At 39.8% G+C, this 22,152-nt stretch overlaps 1 protein-coding gene across 1 annotated transcript in view; it reads right to left on the bottom strand.

The window, feature by feature from the left end:
• The window catches only part of RALGAPA2 (Ral GTPase activating protein, alpha subunit 2 (catalytic)), a 238,163-nt gene that overhangs the window by 48,629 nt on the left and 167,382 nt on the right, over window positions 1-22,152 (bottom strand). Inside the window, exon 29 of the mRNA XM_008581155.1 lies at window positions 16,672-16,799. Within this exon, the coding sequence (XP_008579377.1) occupies window positions 16,672-16,799 (128 nt within the window). The remainder of the gene's footprint in view (window positions 1-16,671; window positions 16,800-22,152) is intronic.

Genomic DNA, 22,152 nt, shown 5'->3' on the forward strand with positions numbered 1-22,152 from the left:
CGGCGGGAGCGCCGCCGCGCTTCCCAAGTGGCGCACTATCGCAGTGCGCCACCGGGCCGGCCCTGAATATCTTTTTATAAACAAAAAAAAATTAAAATTTTTGTGAAATTTCCAGCCTATCAAGTTGTAGATGACATAAAAATGAAGAGATAGCTAATCAGAGATACACAAAAATCTGTGAACAATTTGAAGCTGCCTCTGGAAATCGTCTTTTCCCTTAGAGTTCCCACGTCCCTCTCATCCATCCTCTCTTGTGTGTCTTGTGTTTCTACGACTCAGCCAGTACTCACTGGGCACTAACATGCTCTTCTAGATCGTGGGTCACATTCTACCCTAGTTCACAGTGACAATCCATACTGGCCGGGAAGCCCCTTGAGGGAAGGCCACTCATCTCTGCCTCCTACAGTTCTTGTCATAGCCACACTGATGTTGGCTGAAAGAGGAACATGAAATCACGACTGCCCAGAGTTACCATGGCATGTGTGGCAGAGTCTGCAACCTGAGATGTTCTCCAAGTGGGAGCAGGAAGAATGGCATAGCCACTTCTGATCTTAGAAAATCAGTGAGGTGCTGGGTTCTCCTCTACACTCCTGCATCCATCAGGTGGTTTGCTCATTTGTCCATCCATCCATCCATCCATCCATCCATCCATCCATTCATTCATTCATTCCTCAATTTGTTTTTATGGTGAGCATCCTCCATCAGGGCTCCAGGTGGTGGGGATACAACAGTGAACAAAACGAAGCTCCTGCTCTCAACAGTTTACATACCAGTGGGAGAAAGCAACATTAAACCAATGGTAAGGGCTAAGGAGAAAATGGGTGAGACTCTCAGAGGGAGGCCTTGCTATTTTAAAACTCTTTCTATGAGTGACCTCTAAACAGAAGGAAGGGAAGGAAAGGAGTGAGATATGAAGATATGGGGAGAAAGGGAATTCCAGGCAGAGCACGCAGTTTCTGAGGCTGGAATATGTTTGTGGGTCATTACAAATTCTGGATATTTCTGTGGGTAGAATGGGAAGCAACTGGAGTGTTCTGAACTATGATGTGCTCTGATTTCTATTTTAGAAGGAAAACTGGCTGCTGGACAGTTTTCCAGGGAGACTGACAGGAGGCTGTGCACTACTCTAGGGAGTTTGGATGGTGAAGCCAGGGTGGAGGCCATGGGGTGGTGAGAAGCAGCTGGATTCCTGCTATGTTTTATGGACAGATTAATTTTATATATACCTCATTTTATAAATCCTTACAGTAATCTGTCTGTGAGGGATTATTTTCCTCATTTTACAGATAAGGAAACTGATAGAGGTAAAGATACTTGTTCAAACCAAACAACTAGTTATTATTTAAACTAAAATCAAATTCCAAGGTCTGTCTGAGACCAGCTATTGCATGTTACCTGCTAATTTGGGCACTACAACAAAAGGATACATCTTAAAATTTATCTGGTACCTGTAGGACAATTGCTGCCATGGAGAAAAGATAACATCCCTGAACTCTTCTCTGTGGGAAGAAAGACTTGGCCGCAAGGGTCCAGTGTTATGAAGTCAGTGGTACTGTATAACATGAGATGTAGAAGAAGGTTTTACGTTGCTTTGTGTTTCTCCCTCCAAAAAAGTTTACTATCCTACTGAGTTATTGTCAGTGACATTTTAGTTAAACAATCTCTCTACATTACAAACCCACTGAAGAAACTGGGGGTTCAGCTCATGAGCACATAAGAGCATCTTAGCTCTGACAGTCACATAGCAGATCTGGAACTACAAAGCACAGCCTACCTGTTACTTATTTAATCTTTATGGCCTAAAGAGTGATTATTGGGGCAAATTAATCCAAAGAAAAGGAGTGATTAAAGAGTATAGAAATTTATGTCAGAGGAAGCCAATAAGTTAAAAGGAAAGCACATTCCATCGTGATCTGAGCTAAAACGAACACTTTGAGCTAAAACCAACAGTTAGAGAAGCCTAAAATTGTACAAATAGTGGAGTGGTTTATGCAAAGTGTTTTCCTTATTCAAACTTTCTGCACAAATTATATGCACTTGACAAAAATCATAGAGCATAAGTACAGAAATAATCTGTTTCTTTTTATTCAGCTAATTTAAATATTGTTTTCTGATGTACATATATGTCATTACATGCAGAGAATGTCTATCCTGTTAGAGAGGCATAAATTCTATTTTTCCAAATTAATGAGTGATGGATCTTGGACGTGACCAGCACCATTTTACACACACTCAGCACAAAATGGCCACTAGCCTTTCCCTTATGAGAAACCTCATGGTTTCTGAGAAATAGAAACTCCTCCACACCAGCACCAAACCCCTCCTGATTAGTCAGCCTTCCTTACAGCCTATATAAGCTCTCCCACCCTGACGCTGGCTGCTGCTCTCCATTCTGAGTGCAGGCCGGCAGATTCTTTTCCTTTAATAAAGCTTGATTGGTACCCAGCGTTTTGGCTCACTTTCTTTCAATGAGTGGATAGTATTCTAAGACATTCTAAAGAGGCTCTTCTTTATTTAAAGGGGTTAGTAATCCTATGAAAATATTCCTTAAATTTAAAACTAATTTACATTTTTTCCTGATATTCATATTAAAATCGGTTTGTTTACAGTATAAATTCAATTTAACTAAGTTCAATTCATTTAATTTTAAACGTGTGAAAAAAACATATCCTATTTATTTTCTCATAGCCAAGCTGAACTCTCAACAGGAAAATATAATGTCATCACAATATCCATCTTCTTCTGGGAGGAAGTTATGCTTCTTCGATGTCAAAGGCAGGATGTAATGCTAAGTAGCAGCAGCTCTCCCCATCTATGCCTTCTTAAATTCCACTGAGGATGGCAGTTTGGATGGAGACCCCAAAATCTATTCTGTCCATCTGTTTTATTATTCTTAGAACAACTGTCAAAAGTTGCCCAGGCATCAAGTTGCAAACATACTAATTTGCCTTTGAAAAGTAGGCCCTGGGGGAATTCTGGAACACTGCTTATAAATTCAGAATCCCAGCAGCCAGTGAGCCCACCCTACCCTTTGTGGAGGTATGAGACTTTGCACTTCCAGGCATACATCTGCCTCAGAGCCGGGATACACTGATATACTCACACCCCACTTCATAGGCAAATGAAGGGAGGACCAAAGGGACTTGGCGTCTTCAGGGCTGGCTTTTTCCATGACAAGCAGACCCTGAGTTTTTAGGAGGCAGCCCCTTCATTGATCGTTAGTGGACTAAAGACCAAAGCTTTGTACTGGAGGGTTCAAACAAGTGGACAAGGAAGAGGGACACATATTCTGTACTCTTTTATATATATCCCAGGACCAAATAGGAAGATTGAAGACTGAAATGAAGCATAGAAGAAATGAGCTGAAGAAAGATAAAAATCTTAAGCCACTGAACACTGTGTCATTTCATTTTTGTGATTCTGATGAAACAGTTTATAAAAAGATCATTTGGATAAACAGAATATCAGATGTGTATTTGCAAGGAATAATGAGAAATGCTCAAAGACGTGTCTATTTAAAACATTGTGGCATCTGGGGAGCATGCTACTCTGTTAGCTGTGCACTTCTCAAGCTGGCTATGTTCAAGACACAGCAAAACAGGTAAACATTAAAGTGTACCTTGACTCCCTAGTAGCTGGCACACTGGACACCTGATTATGGGGGAGAAGAAAAGGGAATGGGCACTAGCAGTGATGCTTGCAATTTTTCCCTACCCTGGCCCCAGTAACCTCTTTCAAAAGAACAGGGCCTCAGAAACATATCTGAAGCACAACACTAAAAGAACCCATTTTAGAGTTTGGTAAAATTCCTCAGTAATAAGCTAGAAAGGACACCCTTTCAAGGCTAACACGATGGCATTTGGGTTGTACTCACCCACAGATTACCAAAAAAGTATTCTGCTTTGATTAAAAAATTTTCTTGAGTGTGCTGCAAATTACTCCACTGAAGAAACCTTCTGGGAGCTCACTGCATACACCACGGCAGACGCAGCACAGAAGGGATCACCATTTGGACTTGACAAAAAAGTATTCTGCTTTGATTAAAAAATTTTCTTGAGTGTGCTGCAAATTACTCCACTGAAGAAACCTGGGAGCTCACTGCATACACCACGGCAGACGCAGCACAGAAGGGATCACCATTTGGACTTGCCTGCTTTGTCCTTCTCTGGCTTTGCTCAGTCTCTTATTATAATAAGGCATGTATTATCCTTTTTAGAGATTTGAATAACAGAAAGTCTCACTTTCAAAATATTGCTTATAATCCCAGAGTCCACTAAATGTTCTGCAGATGCTGTTTATGGCATTCTGTTCCTTTCAAAATGAGACTGATAATTAGTAAACTGAAATTTGATTAATGTTGGATTAAGAGGTTCTGATGTCTCCCTGCAATGTGTTATTTCAGTCTGTGGGCACTGGAGGAGACTGTCTTTAGGAAACTTGTTCCTTCTGCTTTCCAGAATGGGAAGATGAGTTTAAAACCCTGATATTTTTAAAAAGAGAATTCAGTTTGTATTCCATCGTTTGTAACGTAGGATTCAGGTTTTTTTCCTCACTGTTTATTTTTTCACTTTGAAGCTGAAGCCAGTGAATTCACTATTTAAGAGAGAACAACATAAGCTAGAAATAAAAGTCTTCCACCAAAAATGCCCATTCCTGGTTACATCGTAGTAACTTGGTATGGACAAACTGTTCAGACAGCCTCGGCCCTCCCTCACTAGGCTCTAGTACAGAATTGTGAAAATATGAAAAACTTCTCTGAAAACGAAGGACCTGTCTGCTATAAACGTCAATGCCTGTGAAAATGACCACTAGATAATACTCAAAGGAAAAATTTTAAATTTATACTACTTTGTGCTTTTTAAAGTTAAGGTTAAGGATATCTCTTTTAGTTTTATTAGGATGATAAAAAGACCTGTAATGGCCAGACTTTTTTCCATGCTCCATAGACAGAAGATTCCTTATTTCTTCCTTGCCTGTGTTTTAAAATTCATAATCTTGTTTGTCTACTGCTGAAGAGTGTGGAAGAATCGGGAATAATGGCTCCCTTCGAAGCTGTGTCATTCCCAAAGTAACCATCTGAATGCTAAAGAAATATTGTCATTTATGGAATGACCTTCTTGCTCTTTGAATATTCACAGATTAATAAATCTAAATGCCTAGAAATCCTAGCAGCACTATGAAAAAGGTAAGTAGGGTCAGCAAATACCCTCTTGCATGCTTTTGACATGACAACCATTCCCACTTTTCTAACAGTTTTCTAATGGCAAAATGTATTTGGGAACAACAGTGGAATTTGTGTCATCATGACCAAATGATTACGGTGCAAACCCGAGATTCTTCTGGGGCCCAGCAGGCTTCTGGTCCCTATGGAAACGAAACCTCTGATATTGTCCTCCACTCAGCTGGAGGACAGAGCGCTGGGAGGCTTTTGTGCTTGGTGAGATTTCTTCCACGACCTTCCCGCAACAGACCCCAGTGCTTCCTCCCGACTCTTTTATAATTGAGATGCAAATTAATCTCTCTGGCTGATTACACTTCCCTTAAAGCGACTGACAAATGCAGCTGTAACCAGAGTTTGCGGACTTTCCAACAAGTGACTTCAGCTGTCAGTATTTGCATGCGTAGCCAAGGCCCAGCCCGCTGCAGGTCTCAAAGCCGCGGAGAGCTTCCTTAAAGGCATTGCAGGCATTTTATTTATGTGTATAAAATTTACATACAATTAACCAACCTACAACTATGTCCCTAAGATTTAGAAATAGACTCTAACATAGAAATTAAGGCCTTTCCAGACACTTCTTTCTGACCTCGGACTAGAAGGTCACTAGGCTTTGATGGCAACTACGTTACCCTCCCACTTCCTTCTTGTCTGTAAATTTTCTGACTTTAACAATGTATGAGTTCAATCTCTTTCTCAAAAACTAATTCAACTCTAAGAAAATGGGCTTACTGAATAACCTCACTTCTTTTTCCCTTTCTCAATAAGATTCCATTAATTTTGAATAAAATATAAAGTTGTCATTTTAATTGTTAGGATTCCCACATAAATGTCCTTCAATGACTTTTTGCAGTGATGATGGAAGAATTATTATTTAGAATGCTAACAAATAAATACACACAAACCACTCTATCTTTCAATTAAAAATACACACAAAATCCAATTTTTCAGTAAAAATTCTTGTTTTTGCTCTTGGATACTACTATTGATTTTTGCCAATGTAGTTCACACAAGAACTATGTATTACTATATACCAGATGCTGTTCTAAGTGTTCGGGAAGCTGCTCTAAACTAAACATTCAAAAATGAAAGAGAAGACTTAAAAATCTGTACTTGTATATACGAGGGTACTTCAAAAAGTTCGTGGATTCATATTGTCTTTCGATTCTATTGTCCACGAACTTTTTTTTTGTCTTTTTTTGTGTCCGGCAACGGATCGCAACCCTCAGTGTCGCACCCGTACCGGACCGGGACCGGCACGGGATCGCAACCCTCGGTGTTGCTCCCGCACCTCGCTCAGCCAGTGAGCGGAAACCGGTCTGTATGTGGGATCCGAACCCTCGGCGGGAGCGCCGCCTGGCTCCCAAGCGGCGCACTGTAGCAGTGCGCCAATGGGCCGGCCCGTCCACGAACTTTTTGAAGTACCCTTGTATACATATATAGATGAATACATATTCTATTTGTAGACCTATACTTCACCTTGGACAATTAAAGTTTTCAATTTAAAAAAAATTCAATTTTATAAAATAGAATGTGTATTTGTCTTGTTTTCCACAATATTTTTTTACCAAATTGATCTCTCTCCATCTGCTTCCCTCCCCCGCACCCCGCCCTCACACATAATGTACTAGGAGGTATATGTGAGGGATACCAACAGAATGGAAACAAGGCCTCAACTGGGAAATTCACTGTAAAATTAGGAGCTAGCACTGCCACAGGAGCACCAGTCTGGCCATGAGAGAGTCAGAGGGTGGGATGGCTGTGGGAGGGCGAGGGATCCATGTCACAGGAGAGACCCAAGGGCAGCATGCTGGGTGGGGCGCAGCAGAGTGGCCGGATGGGGGTCACCACGGTGGGAAGCAGCACACCCTCTATGAAGGCCTGGCAGTGAGTTGGGGTGACCCACAGAGGACGGAGCTGTGAGAGTGGCAAGAGAGAAAGGCTGGGGCTGTTCTTGATACCTCCCCAGGTGCAGCATCAGCCTAGTTTCTCCACAGACTGTTACGTTGAGAATAACCTTTCCCAAGGGGATGGTCTTTTGTCTAATAGTGGAAAGTCCCTTTACAAGAATAGCAAACTGGCCACTACTCCTCTGTCCATGAAGCTTTCTCCTGAGCCATTGCATTCTTCTCATAGGCCTCATTTCCATGCACCAAGGACACCTACCTTTCACCCAGAGGAGGGCCTTCTACAAGGCGCTGAAGGAACAGCAGTCTCCCAGCCTTTAACACCTATGATGGTAAAAGTAAATATTTCCTGAGACCTAACTCTACAGTTGGGTGATTCCAGTTTTTACAACAGAGGTTTGAAACTCCAATATTTAGGGAAGCCAGGCTGATAATGTGATAATAACAAGATAGATAACACTTACTGGGCTGTCACTGAGGACTAGACGCTGTTTTACCTACTTGGCCCAGTAACCTTCTCACCAGCTCTTAGAGGGGGACCAACTGGAGGCCCGAGGGTGGGGAGGAGGGGTCGGATGTTCTTCAAGAGAAGTCAAAAATCTACATTTTTTAAAATGCAAAATCTCCCAATTTTTCAACCTGGCCAACAAACTCACTTTGCAGCTTTGTTTTTTCGTAATGTGGGGAGGCCAACTGCAGTTCAAACAAAGCCCATCTGTGGGTTGGATTCGGCCTGCAGGCAGCTGGTTGTCAGCTCTGGTTTCTGAATGTTTGCCTTGACATTGAGTTAAAGCTGCTTCCTGGTTGACTCTGTTCAGTGGTACCAGTTCTGCAGACTGCTCTCCTCTTTAATAAGCAGGCTCCTAAAACAATTCCTCCTTGGTTTTAATGGGTCCCTGACACCTAAGGTACAATGGCCACAATGGCTATAATTTCTCTGGACTGGCTCCAGGTTGGTCAAGGTCCCTCTTAATATGTGGCCCAGAGCAGCGCACCACTTCTCAAATGCTACCCAGGGCTGTAGCAACATAGAGGGGATGCAGTACCTGTGGTGAGCCAGGCTGCAGTCTCAGAGAACACTGGTGCAGTCAGCTGTCATGTCACCCTCCTGCCTCTCATCTCAAATCTATGGTCAGCCTAGATCCTCAGACATTGTTCACAATGACTGCTGGCAAACCCCATCACACTTATCCAGCACTTCCGCAGCTGAGTATCTAAACCCAAGTACATGACATTACATTCTACCCTCTTAGATCTCATCTTGTTGGTTTGGGCCTGGAAGTCTCATCTGTTGGGATAATCCTGATTTCTGACTTTGCCTTGTCTGAAATTAGTTAACCCTCGCAGCTTTCTTACAAACGATAGTTTGATAAACATGTTCCAGAACTTTGTGAAAGTTACTGATAAATCTGCTGAATGGAAGAGGGGTTGGGCAAAGCCATGGCACAGAAACCCTACCAGACACAAAATTCCCAGCCCTTGGCTGGTCCACAAACTAATGCATTTCTGGTTTGAACACAATAAAGTCACCCAGCTCTCAGGGGCCCATCTCTTCTATCTGCCACATGATCATTAACACTTTATCTCATGTTTTATCAAAATTAAGATTTATATTAAAAAGCTTCCTTTAATCTCTAAAAACAAACAGCAATCTTATCAAACACAGTAAGTGTGTTTGGGATACTTTATTCTTTGTGAACACATTCTTTTCTGAAGGCTCACAAGTTATTTAATAATCTAGTCTAACAATTTTACAAGGGATCCATGCAACATTCCAAAATTCGTCCTTTAATCCTACTTAAAAATGAAGAAAATATTTTCCTATTTCCAGTTTTGGGTACATCCTTCCCTCTACATGATTTCTAAAAAAATAGTTCTGTGGTTCTGAGATCACTGCTGTGAATGTATTCTACAGGCAGATACAGGTGGCCCTGAAGATTGGACCTTACTCGCAGGGGCCCACTTTTTTTTTTTTTCCTTCCCCTTATTGTATTCTCAGTGATTTGAGTTTTAATTCATCCACAAAGACATTTTCCTGTCTCTTCCCATTTGAAGAGGATGTGATGGAGAGGATGGAGGGCCACCAGAACACTGGTTAAGATGCATGTATTCAAACACAAACTCATCGGAGACCACTGCTTTGTGCAGCTACACCGGCTGCTCTTCCTTGCCTTTTCTCAGAGAAACAATTTTAATTTTATATTAAAAAATTCACATTGTTAAAAGTCTCTCATCCTCATTCCCTTTTACAGCTTCAACTCACCCATGGGAATATGCTGTTTCTTCCTTGAACTCCACTTTGGGTAAAGTGCTTCCCAAGTGTCGAGGGTATAGGTCTACTTGCTTTTTTCTTCTATCATGCCAATTCTAGTTCAAACTCATTATGTTCTGCAACATTCAGTCACAAATCCATTTTTTTCAAATTGCTGAGAAATGGATCTAAAACACCAGTTCTCTTTGTCTGCTTCCTCTGCCTTTTGAGAGATGAAGTTGCTTGCCAGCCAAGAATTTATCAAATGTTTGCCGACTTCAGTGGAATGTACCTCGTAGCCAATATCAAGTAGTAGAAATCTCTATCACAACTTTATTTTGCTTTGGGCTGTTCAGAAATTTGAGTTAGAACCACACTGTCCAGCACCTCCCATGTGGGACAGACTCCATCCTGGCTGCTGCTGTTAAATCCAGCCCCTCTCCTATGCATTTTCCATTCACAGGAACTTCGATCCCACCCAGAAGTCTTTCCTTTCTTTTAGTGCTGCCATTATCTGATGTTTTTACCTCCTCCTTACAATAATTCAGCTCTAAGTCTTATCCCCAATTCTCTAGGTGAAGACTTGAGACTGCTGGAACCAGTCATGGATAAGACCGCACACTAGGATATGTCTTGCTTAACCTGTCTGCTGAACCCTTCGTTTCTACCTTCCTTGCTTTTCTGTGGAATAATTCTCTCCTTTTCCTCTGCCTCTCCCTATCTCCACTTCCTCCTACCAAACCTACTTCTCAAGTGCTCCCAAGAGTTCTGTCTGATTCTCTTCTCTTATGACCCTCCTTACCCCAGCAAACCTAGCAGGCCCCACACTGAATCAGTCCACCTCCTTTATACAGGTATCCAATCCATCCCTTGCCACTGCCTTATATCAGGTCCCCATTATCTCTCAGAACTCCTTCCATGGCCCCGTAAATGCTTTCATCACCTCCATCCTCTGTGTGTATGTACGTGTATGCATGGCCTATACTTTGCCACGAGGAAGCATCTGTTGTTCTCGAACGTGAAGCGCTCTTTCGAAGCTTGATCTGTTAGTAAATATTGTTACCTTACTTGGAATATCTTATTCATATTTCTATTTCTAGTGGCAAGGACAGTGACTGGCACATGGCAGGGACTATAAATGTTGACAACTGCACAACTGGCGCTGCATGGCAAAATACAACATATGGTACCATTTGACTTCCTTTCTGAAGTGTATGGAGATGAATGGAAGAAATTAAAGGTCTGTCCAGGAAAAAGAACCAAAGATCCCACTGGAGAAGAAATAAACAGGGTTGTTACAGCTTTAGGGCGTGGGGTCGTTTTTGAAGATGTGTAAATTAGGAGCAGAATTTGGCAACGATATTACAAAGTCAAAGGTCTAAGAGACAAGTTCTGTTTTTAGCAAACATATTGTTTAATTGAAAATAAAACTAAATTTCACTTGTGAAAGAATGAGGTACAAAATTACTTTTTTTTAAGCAGCCCAGTTCTTGCCACTAAATGCTGATAGTTCTGAAGAGGAGAGACAGTGAATGCCATTGAGACTACTGTTCTATTGAAGTGGACGTTTATTTTAAAAAGCCACCATCTGTTTGGTTGAGGGTGAACTCCTCTTAATGTGCAAACTGCAAGGCGACCTTCTCCCTGAAACAAGTTATCTGACAACGACAATGAAATCCCAGGCTCAAATGGTTTTGGAAACTTCTATCAGCTGACCATGGTTTAATTTTGGAATCTTAGTTGGCTGGGAAACTGTAAACATAACATGTGGCAGGCTCCCCATTTACAGCACTCTAGGCACAGGAATAGGGCCTCTGATTGCCCATGAGGGACTGAGAAAGCAGATGGCAGGTGAGTTTTCCCTCATCGCTCAGAAGAGCGGTGGCCACAGGACGAAGGCTCCACTTGACAGATTTGATCTAGCCTGCTGAGGAAGTTACAGGAAAACCCAGGCGGGACAAAGGGGCTAGGCTGAAATGCTGCTGAGGGTATTTTCCAAACACATCCTGTATTAGTCTGTTTTGTGTTGCTATAACAATATACACTGAACTGGGTGATTTATAAAGAAAACAACATTTATTGCTTACAGTTTCTGAGGCTGGGAAGTCCAAAGTCCATCTGGTGGTGGTCACAGTGACCCAGGGGTCTCACATTGCAAGATGGTGGAAATAGAGAGAGCAGAGAGAGCAAAAGGCAGACTCTCCTCTTCTTTTAAAGCCCTCAGAACCACATCCCTGACCACCATTATTAATCCATTCACTACTGCATGGTCCTACAAACCAATCACGTCTTCAAGGCTCCACTTTTCAATTATCATAATAGGATCTCCCACCCTCTTAACAGTCAAAGTGGGGGCCAGGTTTCTAATACATAAAACTTGGGGGACATAATTCAAGCCTCAGGAAGTTTGGGGGGGGACATAATTCATCCCACTACACATCCTTACCTTGCTCACCTTTTCTCAGTCATGTAAGACAATGGTATTTTTCAGTCTTCCATGTGCCTTCGCACAATTCCAACAGTTTGATCAGTTAGCCAAGGGTACCCCAAACAAAAACTCCTTTGATATTGATTCTAAGCTGGATTAGTGCTCAAAAAGACCCAAAAAAGGAAAATTTGCTCCAGCAAGGGCCCCAATCCTCACTAATCAGAAATGTATTTTCTCAAACATTACTGAACAAAATTGATGTGTAACTATCCACATTTCCACTTCTAGTTAAATATTATATAAAACTGAACCTGAGTTAACACTATTTCAAGGCAGTTAAATATCAATCATCAGCCGGAGAGGGGAGAGGGACATAAGAATAGACCACAGCAATTCTACTGGATCTTTTCTTTACGTCATCAGGTTCAACGTTTGGCTATGTATGGTCGATGCAACAAAGAAGTGCCCCCTCTCTGAAGGATTTATAGAGGGTCTGAACTAGACAACATGTCCTTTGTTCATAAAATAGTCATTCTGATACCTAGAAAATGAGTGACATTTGGATGAAATGAGCAGTTTGGCAATGTTCTATTTAACAACTGTAATCTAAACATTAAACACAAAATGGGGATACAGGGTTGACCATATAAAATAGACTTGTTGTCAAAGAAATTTCCCTTTCTTTGTCAGCACTCATTGCTGTACCTAGTATCTCAAGGGAACAGATGACAGTAATTCTTTCTCAGATTTTTTGTCTCTTAAATGAACTTTTCCACTGAGGCTATGCACACAAGCTGCTTCATTCTTTAATCGGTCTTGGTTCATATGCCAATGCAATTTTGCCAAGGGCTATACTGCCAGGCTTTAGGAAGGAAATCGACTCTAATAAACACCTAGGAACAGAGATCTCCAACCTGTACTGGGGATTTCAGAAGGGGCTGACGGCAGGGTTTCACGGGCATGTGACCTGAGCAGCTACACATGGGAAGCACCTGTATGACTGAGTATTACGGGAGCTGGCTACCCTGAGAGGTCATACTTTCCTTCTGAACCAGACCTGCTTTGAATACAGAAAGAAGCAACAGAGCCCTAAGAAAGATGAACAGCCGAGGAACCCTATCAGATCCTTCTGCGTTGTGCTACTTCCCTGTGTTAGCCAACCACTTCCTCCGAAAACGATGACAGAGAAGGAAAGAGAAAAACAGAGTGACCCATAGTCTCTTCTGTCAATCCTTCCTCACTCATCAGTAAACTGATGGTAGAGAGTGTTGACAGAATATGTGCATATGAACAGTGAAATATAAATACATAGTTTTGTGTGGTGTTTCCATTCTTCTGGTAAAAACAAAATATACGTGCATGTATGAGCTATGAAATATGAACTGCATAATTTCTGTGATCCCATATATGAGTTAGATGCTCCTATATTTGCATATTAAACTGGCATTGCACAATATAAAAAGAAAGATAAAATTAATAACAAAATATTTAATATTTCTTCACTTAGAATGACATTCAATGGCAAATTAAAAAATACCACGACAACTTGAGAGACCACAGAGGAACGGAAAAAGCTTTATATTTCAGTACCTTTAATGACAGATTTTCCTGCTTTTTGAAAAAAGGGGTCCCTCATCTTCATTATGCCCTGGGACCCTCAGGTTATGTAGCTGGCCCTGGTTCCAGGTGTGTCCAAGGTACTGCTGATCTCTTTAGCCCTTATGGGGCTGACACGGGCTCAGGGTGCTGGCCCCTACACTCCCTGCGCACCTGCTGTCCCTGGCATCAGGCAGCCTTGGGTGTTCACTCCAGGATGCTGTGATAAGATGAGAACTGCTGAGGTGGGCATGAGGAGAAAGAGTTAGGGAAGCCCAGCTTCCTTGGGGATCACCCAGACACCATCTCTGCTGGGAGGTGGCTTTTGGGTCCATCACAGGAACCTAATGGACTTGAACATGATATAATCCCTAAAAACACAAGTTTACCACTCACGAGCACGGAGCTTTGTACCCTCTGCCTGGAATGCCACCCCTGCTCTCTCCTCCCTCTAATCTCAGCCCAAAGCCTCTCTCCCCAGAGAGGCCTTTACCTGCCTGACCCTTCATTAGCCCAACTCTGTAATTAGTTTCTTTACAGAACTTCTCCCAATTAGCTTATGTATTTATTGGTTGGTTTGTCTTCTTTATGAAGCACATGGGCAAGAACCCAGTCTGCCTTGCTCCCCACTGTACTCCTCGCTTTTAGCACTGGACTTGGCAGATAGTGAGTCCACAGTAACGGTTTGCTTGGTAAGTGAATAAATGCAATCAGACACCCATAATTAGGATTTGTTAGGTTATTCTGTGTTTTTCAAAATCCAAATCTATGACTTATCTCAATGAAGCAGCAAATTGCAGACATTAGCAATGACTTTTAGACTTTTGCCAAAGCATGTATGGACCTGGATGTTTTAATAAAACATTAAGGGAAAAATGAATTATTAATGACCTAGGCAGGCACATATATATAGCTTTAAGATTAGTAATTACTAATTTTTAAAGAACAAAAAAAACCCTCCTTTTTTTCTTATTCTTTCCATTTTCTTCATTTTCTCTTCTTATGATAGCCCTCATTTCTGGCCTGAATATTAGCCTTTCTTTGGTCAGAAATTATAGAGTAGTTAAATGACTGCAAAGTTTTTTTCCACTATTTCTCTATAAAAAAACAATGTATTACAGTTGATTTCTTGTTTTAAATAATTTATTTGAATAGCATTAATTAAATCTTCTCAAGGTATAAGACAAAAGAAAAGTATTTAAAATTTAGGGCCGGCCTGTGGCTCACTTGGGAGAGTGTGGTGCTGATAACACCAAGGCCACAGGTTCGGATCCCTATACAGAGACAGCCAGTTAGCTCACTTGGGAGAGCGTGGTGCTGACAACACCAAGTCAAGGATTAAGAGCTCCTTACTGGTCATCTTTAAAAAAAAAAAAAAAATATATATATATATATATTTAAAATTTTTATAATAATCAACATAATAGGTTTTATTACTTTCTTTCCTAATTTCTGTACTAAATTATCCTCCAAGATGTCAGATTAGTTATTTTATGAGCTATTTTAGAGTATAATATTTACTAACCCATGTCAAGATCAGTAGCCCTAGATGGAAATCACATTAGTCCTGATGTGACAGCTTGAAAAGTTTTAAAAGTGACGCTGAATACTACCCTTTGAACTTTTTGAAATACTGTTTTCCCTAAACCTGATTACTCCAATGGTGCCATGTTAATTCTTATTTGAGAAAACAGTGTTCAACAAAACAACAAAGCATGTATTTTATAATGAGAAGTTCCATAAGTGGAGAAGATGACGTGAGAAAAATCACAATGGACTTATTTTTCTTATTTGCAAATGATTTTTTGTCGCCTTGGTCCAAAATACTTGATTGATGAGTTTCCAGCTCATTCTAGTTGACATGTAAACTGACAAGCCAATTGCTGAATAGGTCTTTCTCATTTCTGCCAAGAAGTGCTTTTTAATAGCATGTGAAATAAAAACTCCATGCTGAAGGCCGAATTGACACCAGCCATAAGATTAAGTCTAGAGTGCTGTGGAAATTACGGCAAAGAATGCCATCTCCAAAACACTCACCACCAGCCTGGACAAAGCATGAGAGAGTATGATGAGGGGAATAATGCTGCCCTGGCCCCTGGGGGAGGGACCAGATGGGACCTAATAGCTCTTTTCTACTACTAATTTCTATGATAATTCTAAGTTGCCACATGGCATATGTATTTTGTTTTTAATCTAAAGGCAGAATACAAGTCAATAAACTGACCAGGATTTTAATGAAAGGTATTTTTCATGAACTGTATCTATTCACACATGGTATTTCTCACCCCCACCCCACTCATCACTTCCTAGTAGATTGGGAGAAGTATATATAGAGAGGCCAAACATGATATGTTTTCAATCATTATCAATATCTATTATAAACAAAGAGATTCTAAGTTTCATTAGGAGGTCAGATTTTTTTTGCAGAAATTTTATGGAGTCATTCACTTTAATCTCTTTTTCTTATAATTAGAGGTCATATTTGAATTTAAGGCTTACAGCATGCCAATTAATGTTTGAGAAAACAATTACAAAAGTGAAATTTCTTGGGCTTTTAGAGATAAGATCAGGAGTTAGAGAAGGAAATATTCATGATTTGGGAAAATTACAAAAGAATTTCTAGCCATTCTTACTAGTCCAAACACAACCTCATTCAGAATGCCTTTCCCTCTCCTCCCAACCAGATTCTATCTCTCCTTCCTCTGACCTTGCAGAACTCCATTTGCACTTCTCAGGTGGCACCTGCTACCTCCCCTCTGATTTATTAGAGTCATTTCATTTGCTTTTGGTTTCTGGTAGGCAGTTCTGAAGGAAACTGTTACATTTTGCTCAGCATTCCACTTCATAAACGGGCACTACCAAAAGTTCATGGAAAAATGGAATTAAAAGATAATATGAATCCTTCCATGAACATTTTGAAGTATGCTTGTACACAATGAACTGCAACAAATAAGGACAAAGGAAGAGACTGAACTTGTGGAAAATACCTAAAGAGATATGAGCACATCAGGATAGTCATAGCTTCTTAGACACAAACTTATATGTGAGTAAATTATGAAAATAAACTCTTCCCAACTTTGCTGCAGCCCCAAATTATTTTATTTAATATAAATCAACAATGGTATAAAAATCACACTACGTTATTTTCAACATAGATTGAAAAAATTCTCTTTCCTCTTCAACTCAGTTTTTAATACTTACCTCTCATGAAAAACTGCCAGGAATCTCAGTTCTGGGATGGCTTATAAGTTACATACTTCGAGCAAAAAGATACAAGCTCTGGTAGAGTGGGATGAGGCACTTCACGGCCCTACTGGCGTTGATGCACGTGGCACATATAAGGCTTGGCAGCAGCTTCCCATTCACTATGGCTCCATTGAACAGAGGCCCAAAAAACGGAACCTGTTGATTTGAAACAGAAAAACAATTACTTTTCAAAAACCAGTAAAAGTCAAACCAAAGACAAGAGAATAGCTGATTGATGTCTAAGACCTGAAATGAGGACGCAGGCTGTCACCCACAGAGCAGACGCTGACCTTAATAGGACTCAGGACAAGGGCTTTCAAAGCAAGTGAAGCAGGATCACTCCACAATGCTCCTCTTCTAGGAACTTGACAGCAAGACTTTTAATGACAAATTACCACCAGGTTATTTGTTTTTTTCTTATGCTGTCATTTACAGAAATGGCATTACTCTTTGTAAGTGCCTATATCACGTGGATTGTGCACAGTACACAGACATGCTTTACTGCGCACCACTAGCCTAGCAATCTCCTGAAACCAATTTTGGAATTGGTAATGCTCCTGCTATGGATCCCAATGCATATTAACTCTTAAAGAAGGTGATGACTGTCCCTGTCAACAAGTACAAGGTCCTACTCTTCCAGTCCTCATTCTTCTTGAACTTTTTCCCCTCTACTTCCAAAATATGGCATTATCTTCATTTCCTTCTACTTCTTTATGAGAGATTTGGCTTTCCTTCACTGGACCCATTTCTACCATGTGGGCAGCCCACAAAGTTTTCATTCCTGTCCTTTTTGGACTTCCTTCTTCTCTCTTTTTTTCCATTACAATTTCATTAACTTGACTCACTAATCTGGATTATTGTAAACTCCATGAGATCAAGGGCTGGGTCTGCCTTATAACTCTTATATTCATTCACTCTTGCACTTGCTTTCTCATTTATTCAAAACATATTTATTATGTGATAGACACTGCTCTACTCAACGAGGACACAGAAGTGAATACAAAAATCCCTTATTTCGTTGAGCTTAGAGTTTCCTGGAAATTTGAGAGACTAAATAGTATAAACACATAAAATATACAACATGTTAGGTAGCAAAAGTGCTAAGGTAAAAAATAAAGCAGGGAAGAGCAACAGGATTTTTTTGGGAGGTTGGGAAGGGCCTCCAATTAGATCAAATGGCCAGGGAGGGCTTTAAGGAGAAGATGACATCTCAGTAAAGACCTAAAGGAAGTGAGGGAATAAACTATAAGCTGTGAGGACATCTCTTGGAAAAGCATTCCAGGCAGAGAAACAGCAAACACACAGACATTGTGGTGGGAGTGGAATCAGCATGCTTAAGCAAGAGCAAGGAGGTCACAGTGAAAAGAAGAGCAGGAGGAGATAAAGTCAGTCAGGTAACAGGAGAGCCTTGTAAGAAATTTAAAGGTTCTGGATTTCTAGTCTGAGTAAAAGAAGTCTTCTGGAGGATTCAGGGAAATGGGGGATGTGATCTAACCTACATACTAAAGGTACTGTTGTGTCCCCTGTGTTGGAACAATTGCAAAGGGGGAATTATGGAGAGCAGTTGGGGAACTACTGAACAGTCCAGGCGAGATGATGATGGCTTGGATCAGAATGGTAGCAGGGGAAGTGGGGAGCGCGGGTGGGTTTCTGGATACATTTTCAGGGAAGACTTGACAGGATTCATTGAGAATGTTAATGAAGTGGAAGAGAACGAGAGGCATCAAGGATGATTCTGTGGTTTCTGCCCTGGCCATCAGAAGTCTGGAGCTACCTTTTCCTGAAATGGAGAAGAGTGAGAGTGAGGGTCATTAGCTCAATTTTAGACCTTGTAAGTTAGAGATGCTTATTAGGCACCCAGTGGTAATGTATTTAGAAGGCAGTGAATATGCCAGGCTGGAAATCAGGAGAGAGGCCTAGGTTGGAGATATACACACAGGAGTTGTTTATTTACAAATGGTGTTTCTAACCATGAGATCAGACAATATCACCAAAAGAGCAAGAGAAGAGGCCCAACAACTATATCCTGTGGCCCTTCAATGTTTAGAGGCTGCAGACATGAGAAAAAATTAAAAAAGAAGACTGGGAGGGAGTGGCCAGAGAGGAGAAGGAAAACCCCCAATGAAAGGAACTGTATGTACCTGGCACATAGTTGGAATGCAAATACCTGCTGAATAAATGAAGTTAATTAACATTTTATTATTTATTTATTTATTTTGTCTTTTTCGTGACCGGTAAGGGGATCGCAACCCCTTGGCTTGGTGTCGCCCGCACCGCACTCAGCCAGTGAGCGCACCGGCCATCCCCATATAGGATCCGAACCCGCGGTGGGAGCGCCGCTGCGCACCCAAGCGCCGCACTCTCCTGAGTGCGCCACGGGGCCGGCCCTTAATTAACATTTTAAATAATTTAAAAGAATAAATGTAGATCTCCAGCCTAGGTCTGTTGACTTTTCTCAACAACTATTTATTTATAAATAGTTGGCTATTTCTGTGGTTGGCATTGGGGGAGGTGGCTTGGGATACAACAGTGTCTTTGCCCATAAGGAGCTGACATGATAAGAAAACTATGAACTAATATTCTTCAACAAAGATAGAAAAATCCTTTACAAATTTTTAGCAAATTAAATCCAGCAATATAAAAAAAAAGACAAGAGTTTCTATGAGTTCCCATAGAAACTCAAGGTTGCTTTATCATTCACAAATCCATCAGTGCAATTTACCACATTAACAGAATAAAGAAGAAAAGTGACCTTCTTAATAGATACAGAATAAGCATTAGATAAAATTCAACTCTTATTCATGATTAAAAAAACAAAACAGAACAAAACCTCCCAGCAAACTTAGAATGGAAGGGAACTGCCTCAATTTAATGAGATCTTAAAGAAAAAAAAACATGGCATCATATTAACACTGAAATATTAAATGTTTTCTACCAAGGATTTGAAAAGGCAAGGATGTCTACACTCACCCACTGTATTTAACATTTTTGAAGGTCCTAGTCATTACAATAAGGAGAAATAAGAGAAAGAAAGAAAAGAGAAAAGAAAGGAATGTAAAAATTAAAAAGAGGTAAAATTATTTTTATTCACAGATAACATGATCATGTACATGAAAAATCCAGAGAAATTTAACTAGAACTAATAAGTGAATTTTGATGAGTCACAGGATACAATCTACCCCCTAAATCAGTTATATTTCTGAATGTGAGCAACCAACAACTGAAAAATGAAATTTAAAAATACCGTTTGTAGTAGCATCAAAAACTCAGAATAAATTTGAAAAAATACATGCAAGACATCTATAAAGAAAACTACCAAACAGTGCTGAGATAAATTAAAGACAAATTAAATAAATGGAAGGATATACAATGTTCATGGATTGGAAGTTTCAATATTGGAAAGATGTTAATTCTTCTGAAACTGAGCTATAGATTCAACAGAAACTCAATCAAAATTCTGGCAAGCTCTTTTTTATAGATATGAACCAGGTGATTCTAAATTCATATGGAAATGAAAAGACATAAATTAGCCAAAATAATAATAAGACTTATATTATCTGATTTCAAGGCATACTATAAAACTACAATAATTAAGATATCAGAACAGGAGCACTAGGATAGACAAATATATCAATGGAACAGAATACAGAATCCAAGATACAGCCACACATACATGGTAATTGATTTGCAATAAAGGTAGCATTTCAATTTGATGGGGAAAGGAAAGTCTGTTTCAGTAGAGACACTGGAACAACTGATTAGTCACATGGAAAACAGAATCTTGACCTCCATCTCATACCACACATGAAAATTGAGATAGATTATAGATAGAAATATTAAAACTCAAAACATAAAGCTTCTAGAAGAAAACATCTGAGAGAAAATCTTTGCAAACTTAGAATAGGCAAGGATTTCTTAGGGTACAAAAGGCACCAATCAATAAAAAAAAGAAAAAAAAAATTAGACTTCATTGAAATTTTTTAAATTCTGCTCATCATTAAAGTGAAAAGCAAGTTATACATATCCACCAAACACGACATGACCCTAAGGTCCCTCAACAGGAGAATGAATAAAAAAATTTGTGGTATATTCACCCAAAAGAATATTCCACAGTAATGAAAATCATCAAACCACAACTATATATCATAATGAGAATAACCCAAATATAATGCTAAGTGAGAGAAACAGAAACAAAGAAGTTCATACCATACAATTCCATTCACAGAAAGTTCAAAAACAGGTAAAATTAATCAATGGTGACAAAGGTCAAAATAGTGGCCACCTTTTCAAGGGATTAGTGATTGGAAGGGGGCATGAGGGAGACTTCTAGGGACTGGCAATAGCCTATATTTTGATCTGGGTAGTATTATACAAGTGTGTTCACTTTAAAAACATCCATCATGCCATACGCTTAAAATTTGTGCCCTTTACTAACGTTATAATTCAAAGGAATCATTTTCCAGAAAACAGCACAAACACAGAGAATTTAAACACCAAAACTTACAAACTCATTCTAATGGATACATATAAACTACATCACCCAGCAACTACAGAAAACATTCTTTTCAAGCATGCAAAGAATACTTTTAAAAACTGATCATATTCAAGACCAAGGAGCCATAGAGCCTGCAGGGCCTACTGCCTATTTTTGTGTGGCCTGCAAAATAAGAAAGTCCTGTACTTTTTAAATGGTTGTAAAAAAAAAAAAAAAAAAAAAAATATATATATATATAGTGATATGTGAATATTATATGACATTTAAATTTTAGTTCATAAGTATAGTTTTTATTGGAACACAGCCACACTCATTCATTTATGTGTTGTCTATGGCTGCTTTTGCAAAACAATGGCAGAGTTGAGTAGCTGTGATAGACACTGCATGGACCAGAAAGACTAAAATATTTATTATCTGGCACTTTACAGAAAATATTTGCTGACCCTTGTTCTAGGTCATAAGGTGAGGTTCAATAAATTTCAAGGGGTTGAAATCTCGCAATCCAAATTATGTGCCCCAAATGCTATTGAATTAAAAATCAACAACAAAATGATATAATAAAATGATAATTTTTAAACCTCTATGTTTAAAAATAAGAAACTTTGGTTAGAGTGTAGCCTCATAACACACCAAGGTCATGAGTTTGGTTCCCCGTACTTGCCAGCCACCAAAAAAAATAAAATAAAAATTAAGAAACTTACTTCTAAATAACTCATGGGCCAACAAAATACTGAAATGGAAATTTAACAATATGTTAAGCTAAGTAATAATGAGAACAACAGATTTTTTAAAAATTTATTTTATTTATTGAATCAAAATCGATTATACATGTTTTGGGGGTTGAACACTGAGATATGTTGATCAAATCAATATCACTACCATATATATTGCTACAAATTGTAATTATTCTTTTTTTTTTTTTCCTTTTTGGTGTCCGGCAACAGATCGCAACCCTCAGTGTCACGCCCGTACTGGACCGGGACCGGCAATGGGATCACAACCCTCGGTGTTGCG

This window comes from Galeopterus variegatus, unplaced genomic scaffold (assembly GCF_000696425.1).
Source record: "Galeopterus variegatus unplaced genomic scaffold, G_variegatus-3.0.2 Scaffold2283, whole genome shotgun sequence".
NCBI classification, from domain to species: Eukaryota; Metazoa; Chordata; class Mammalia; order Dermoptera; family Cynocephalidae; genus Galeopterus; species Galeopterus variegatus.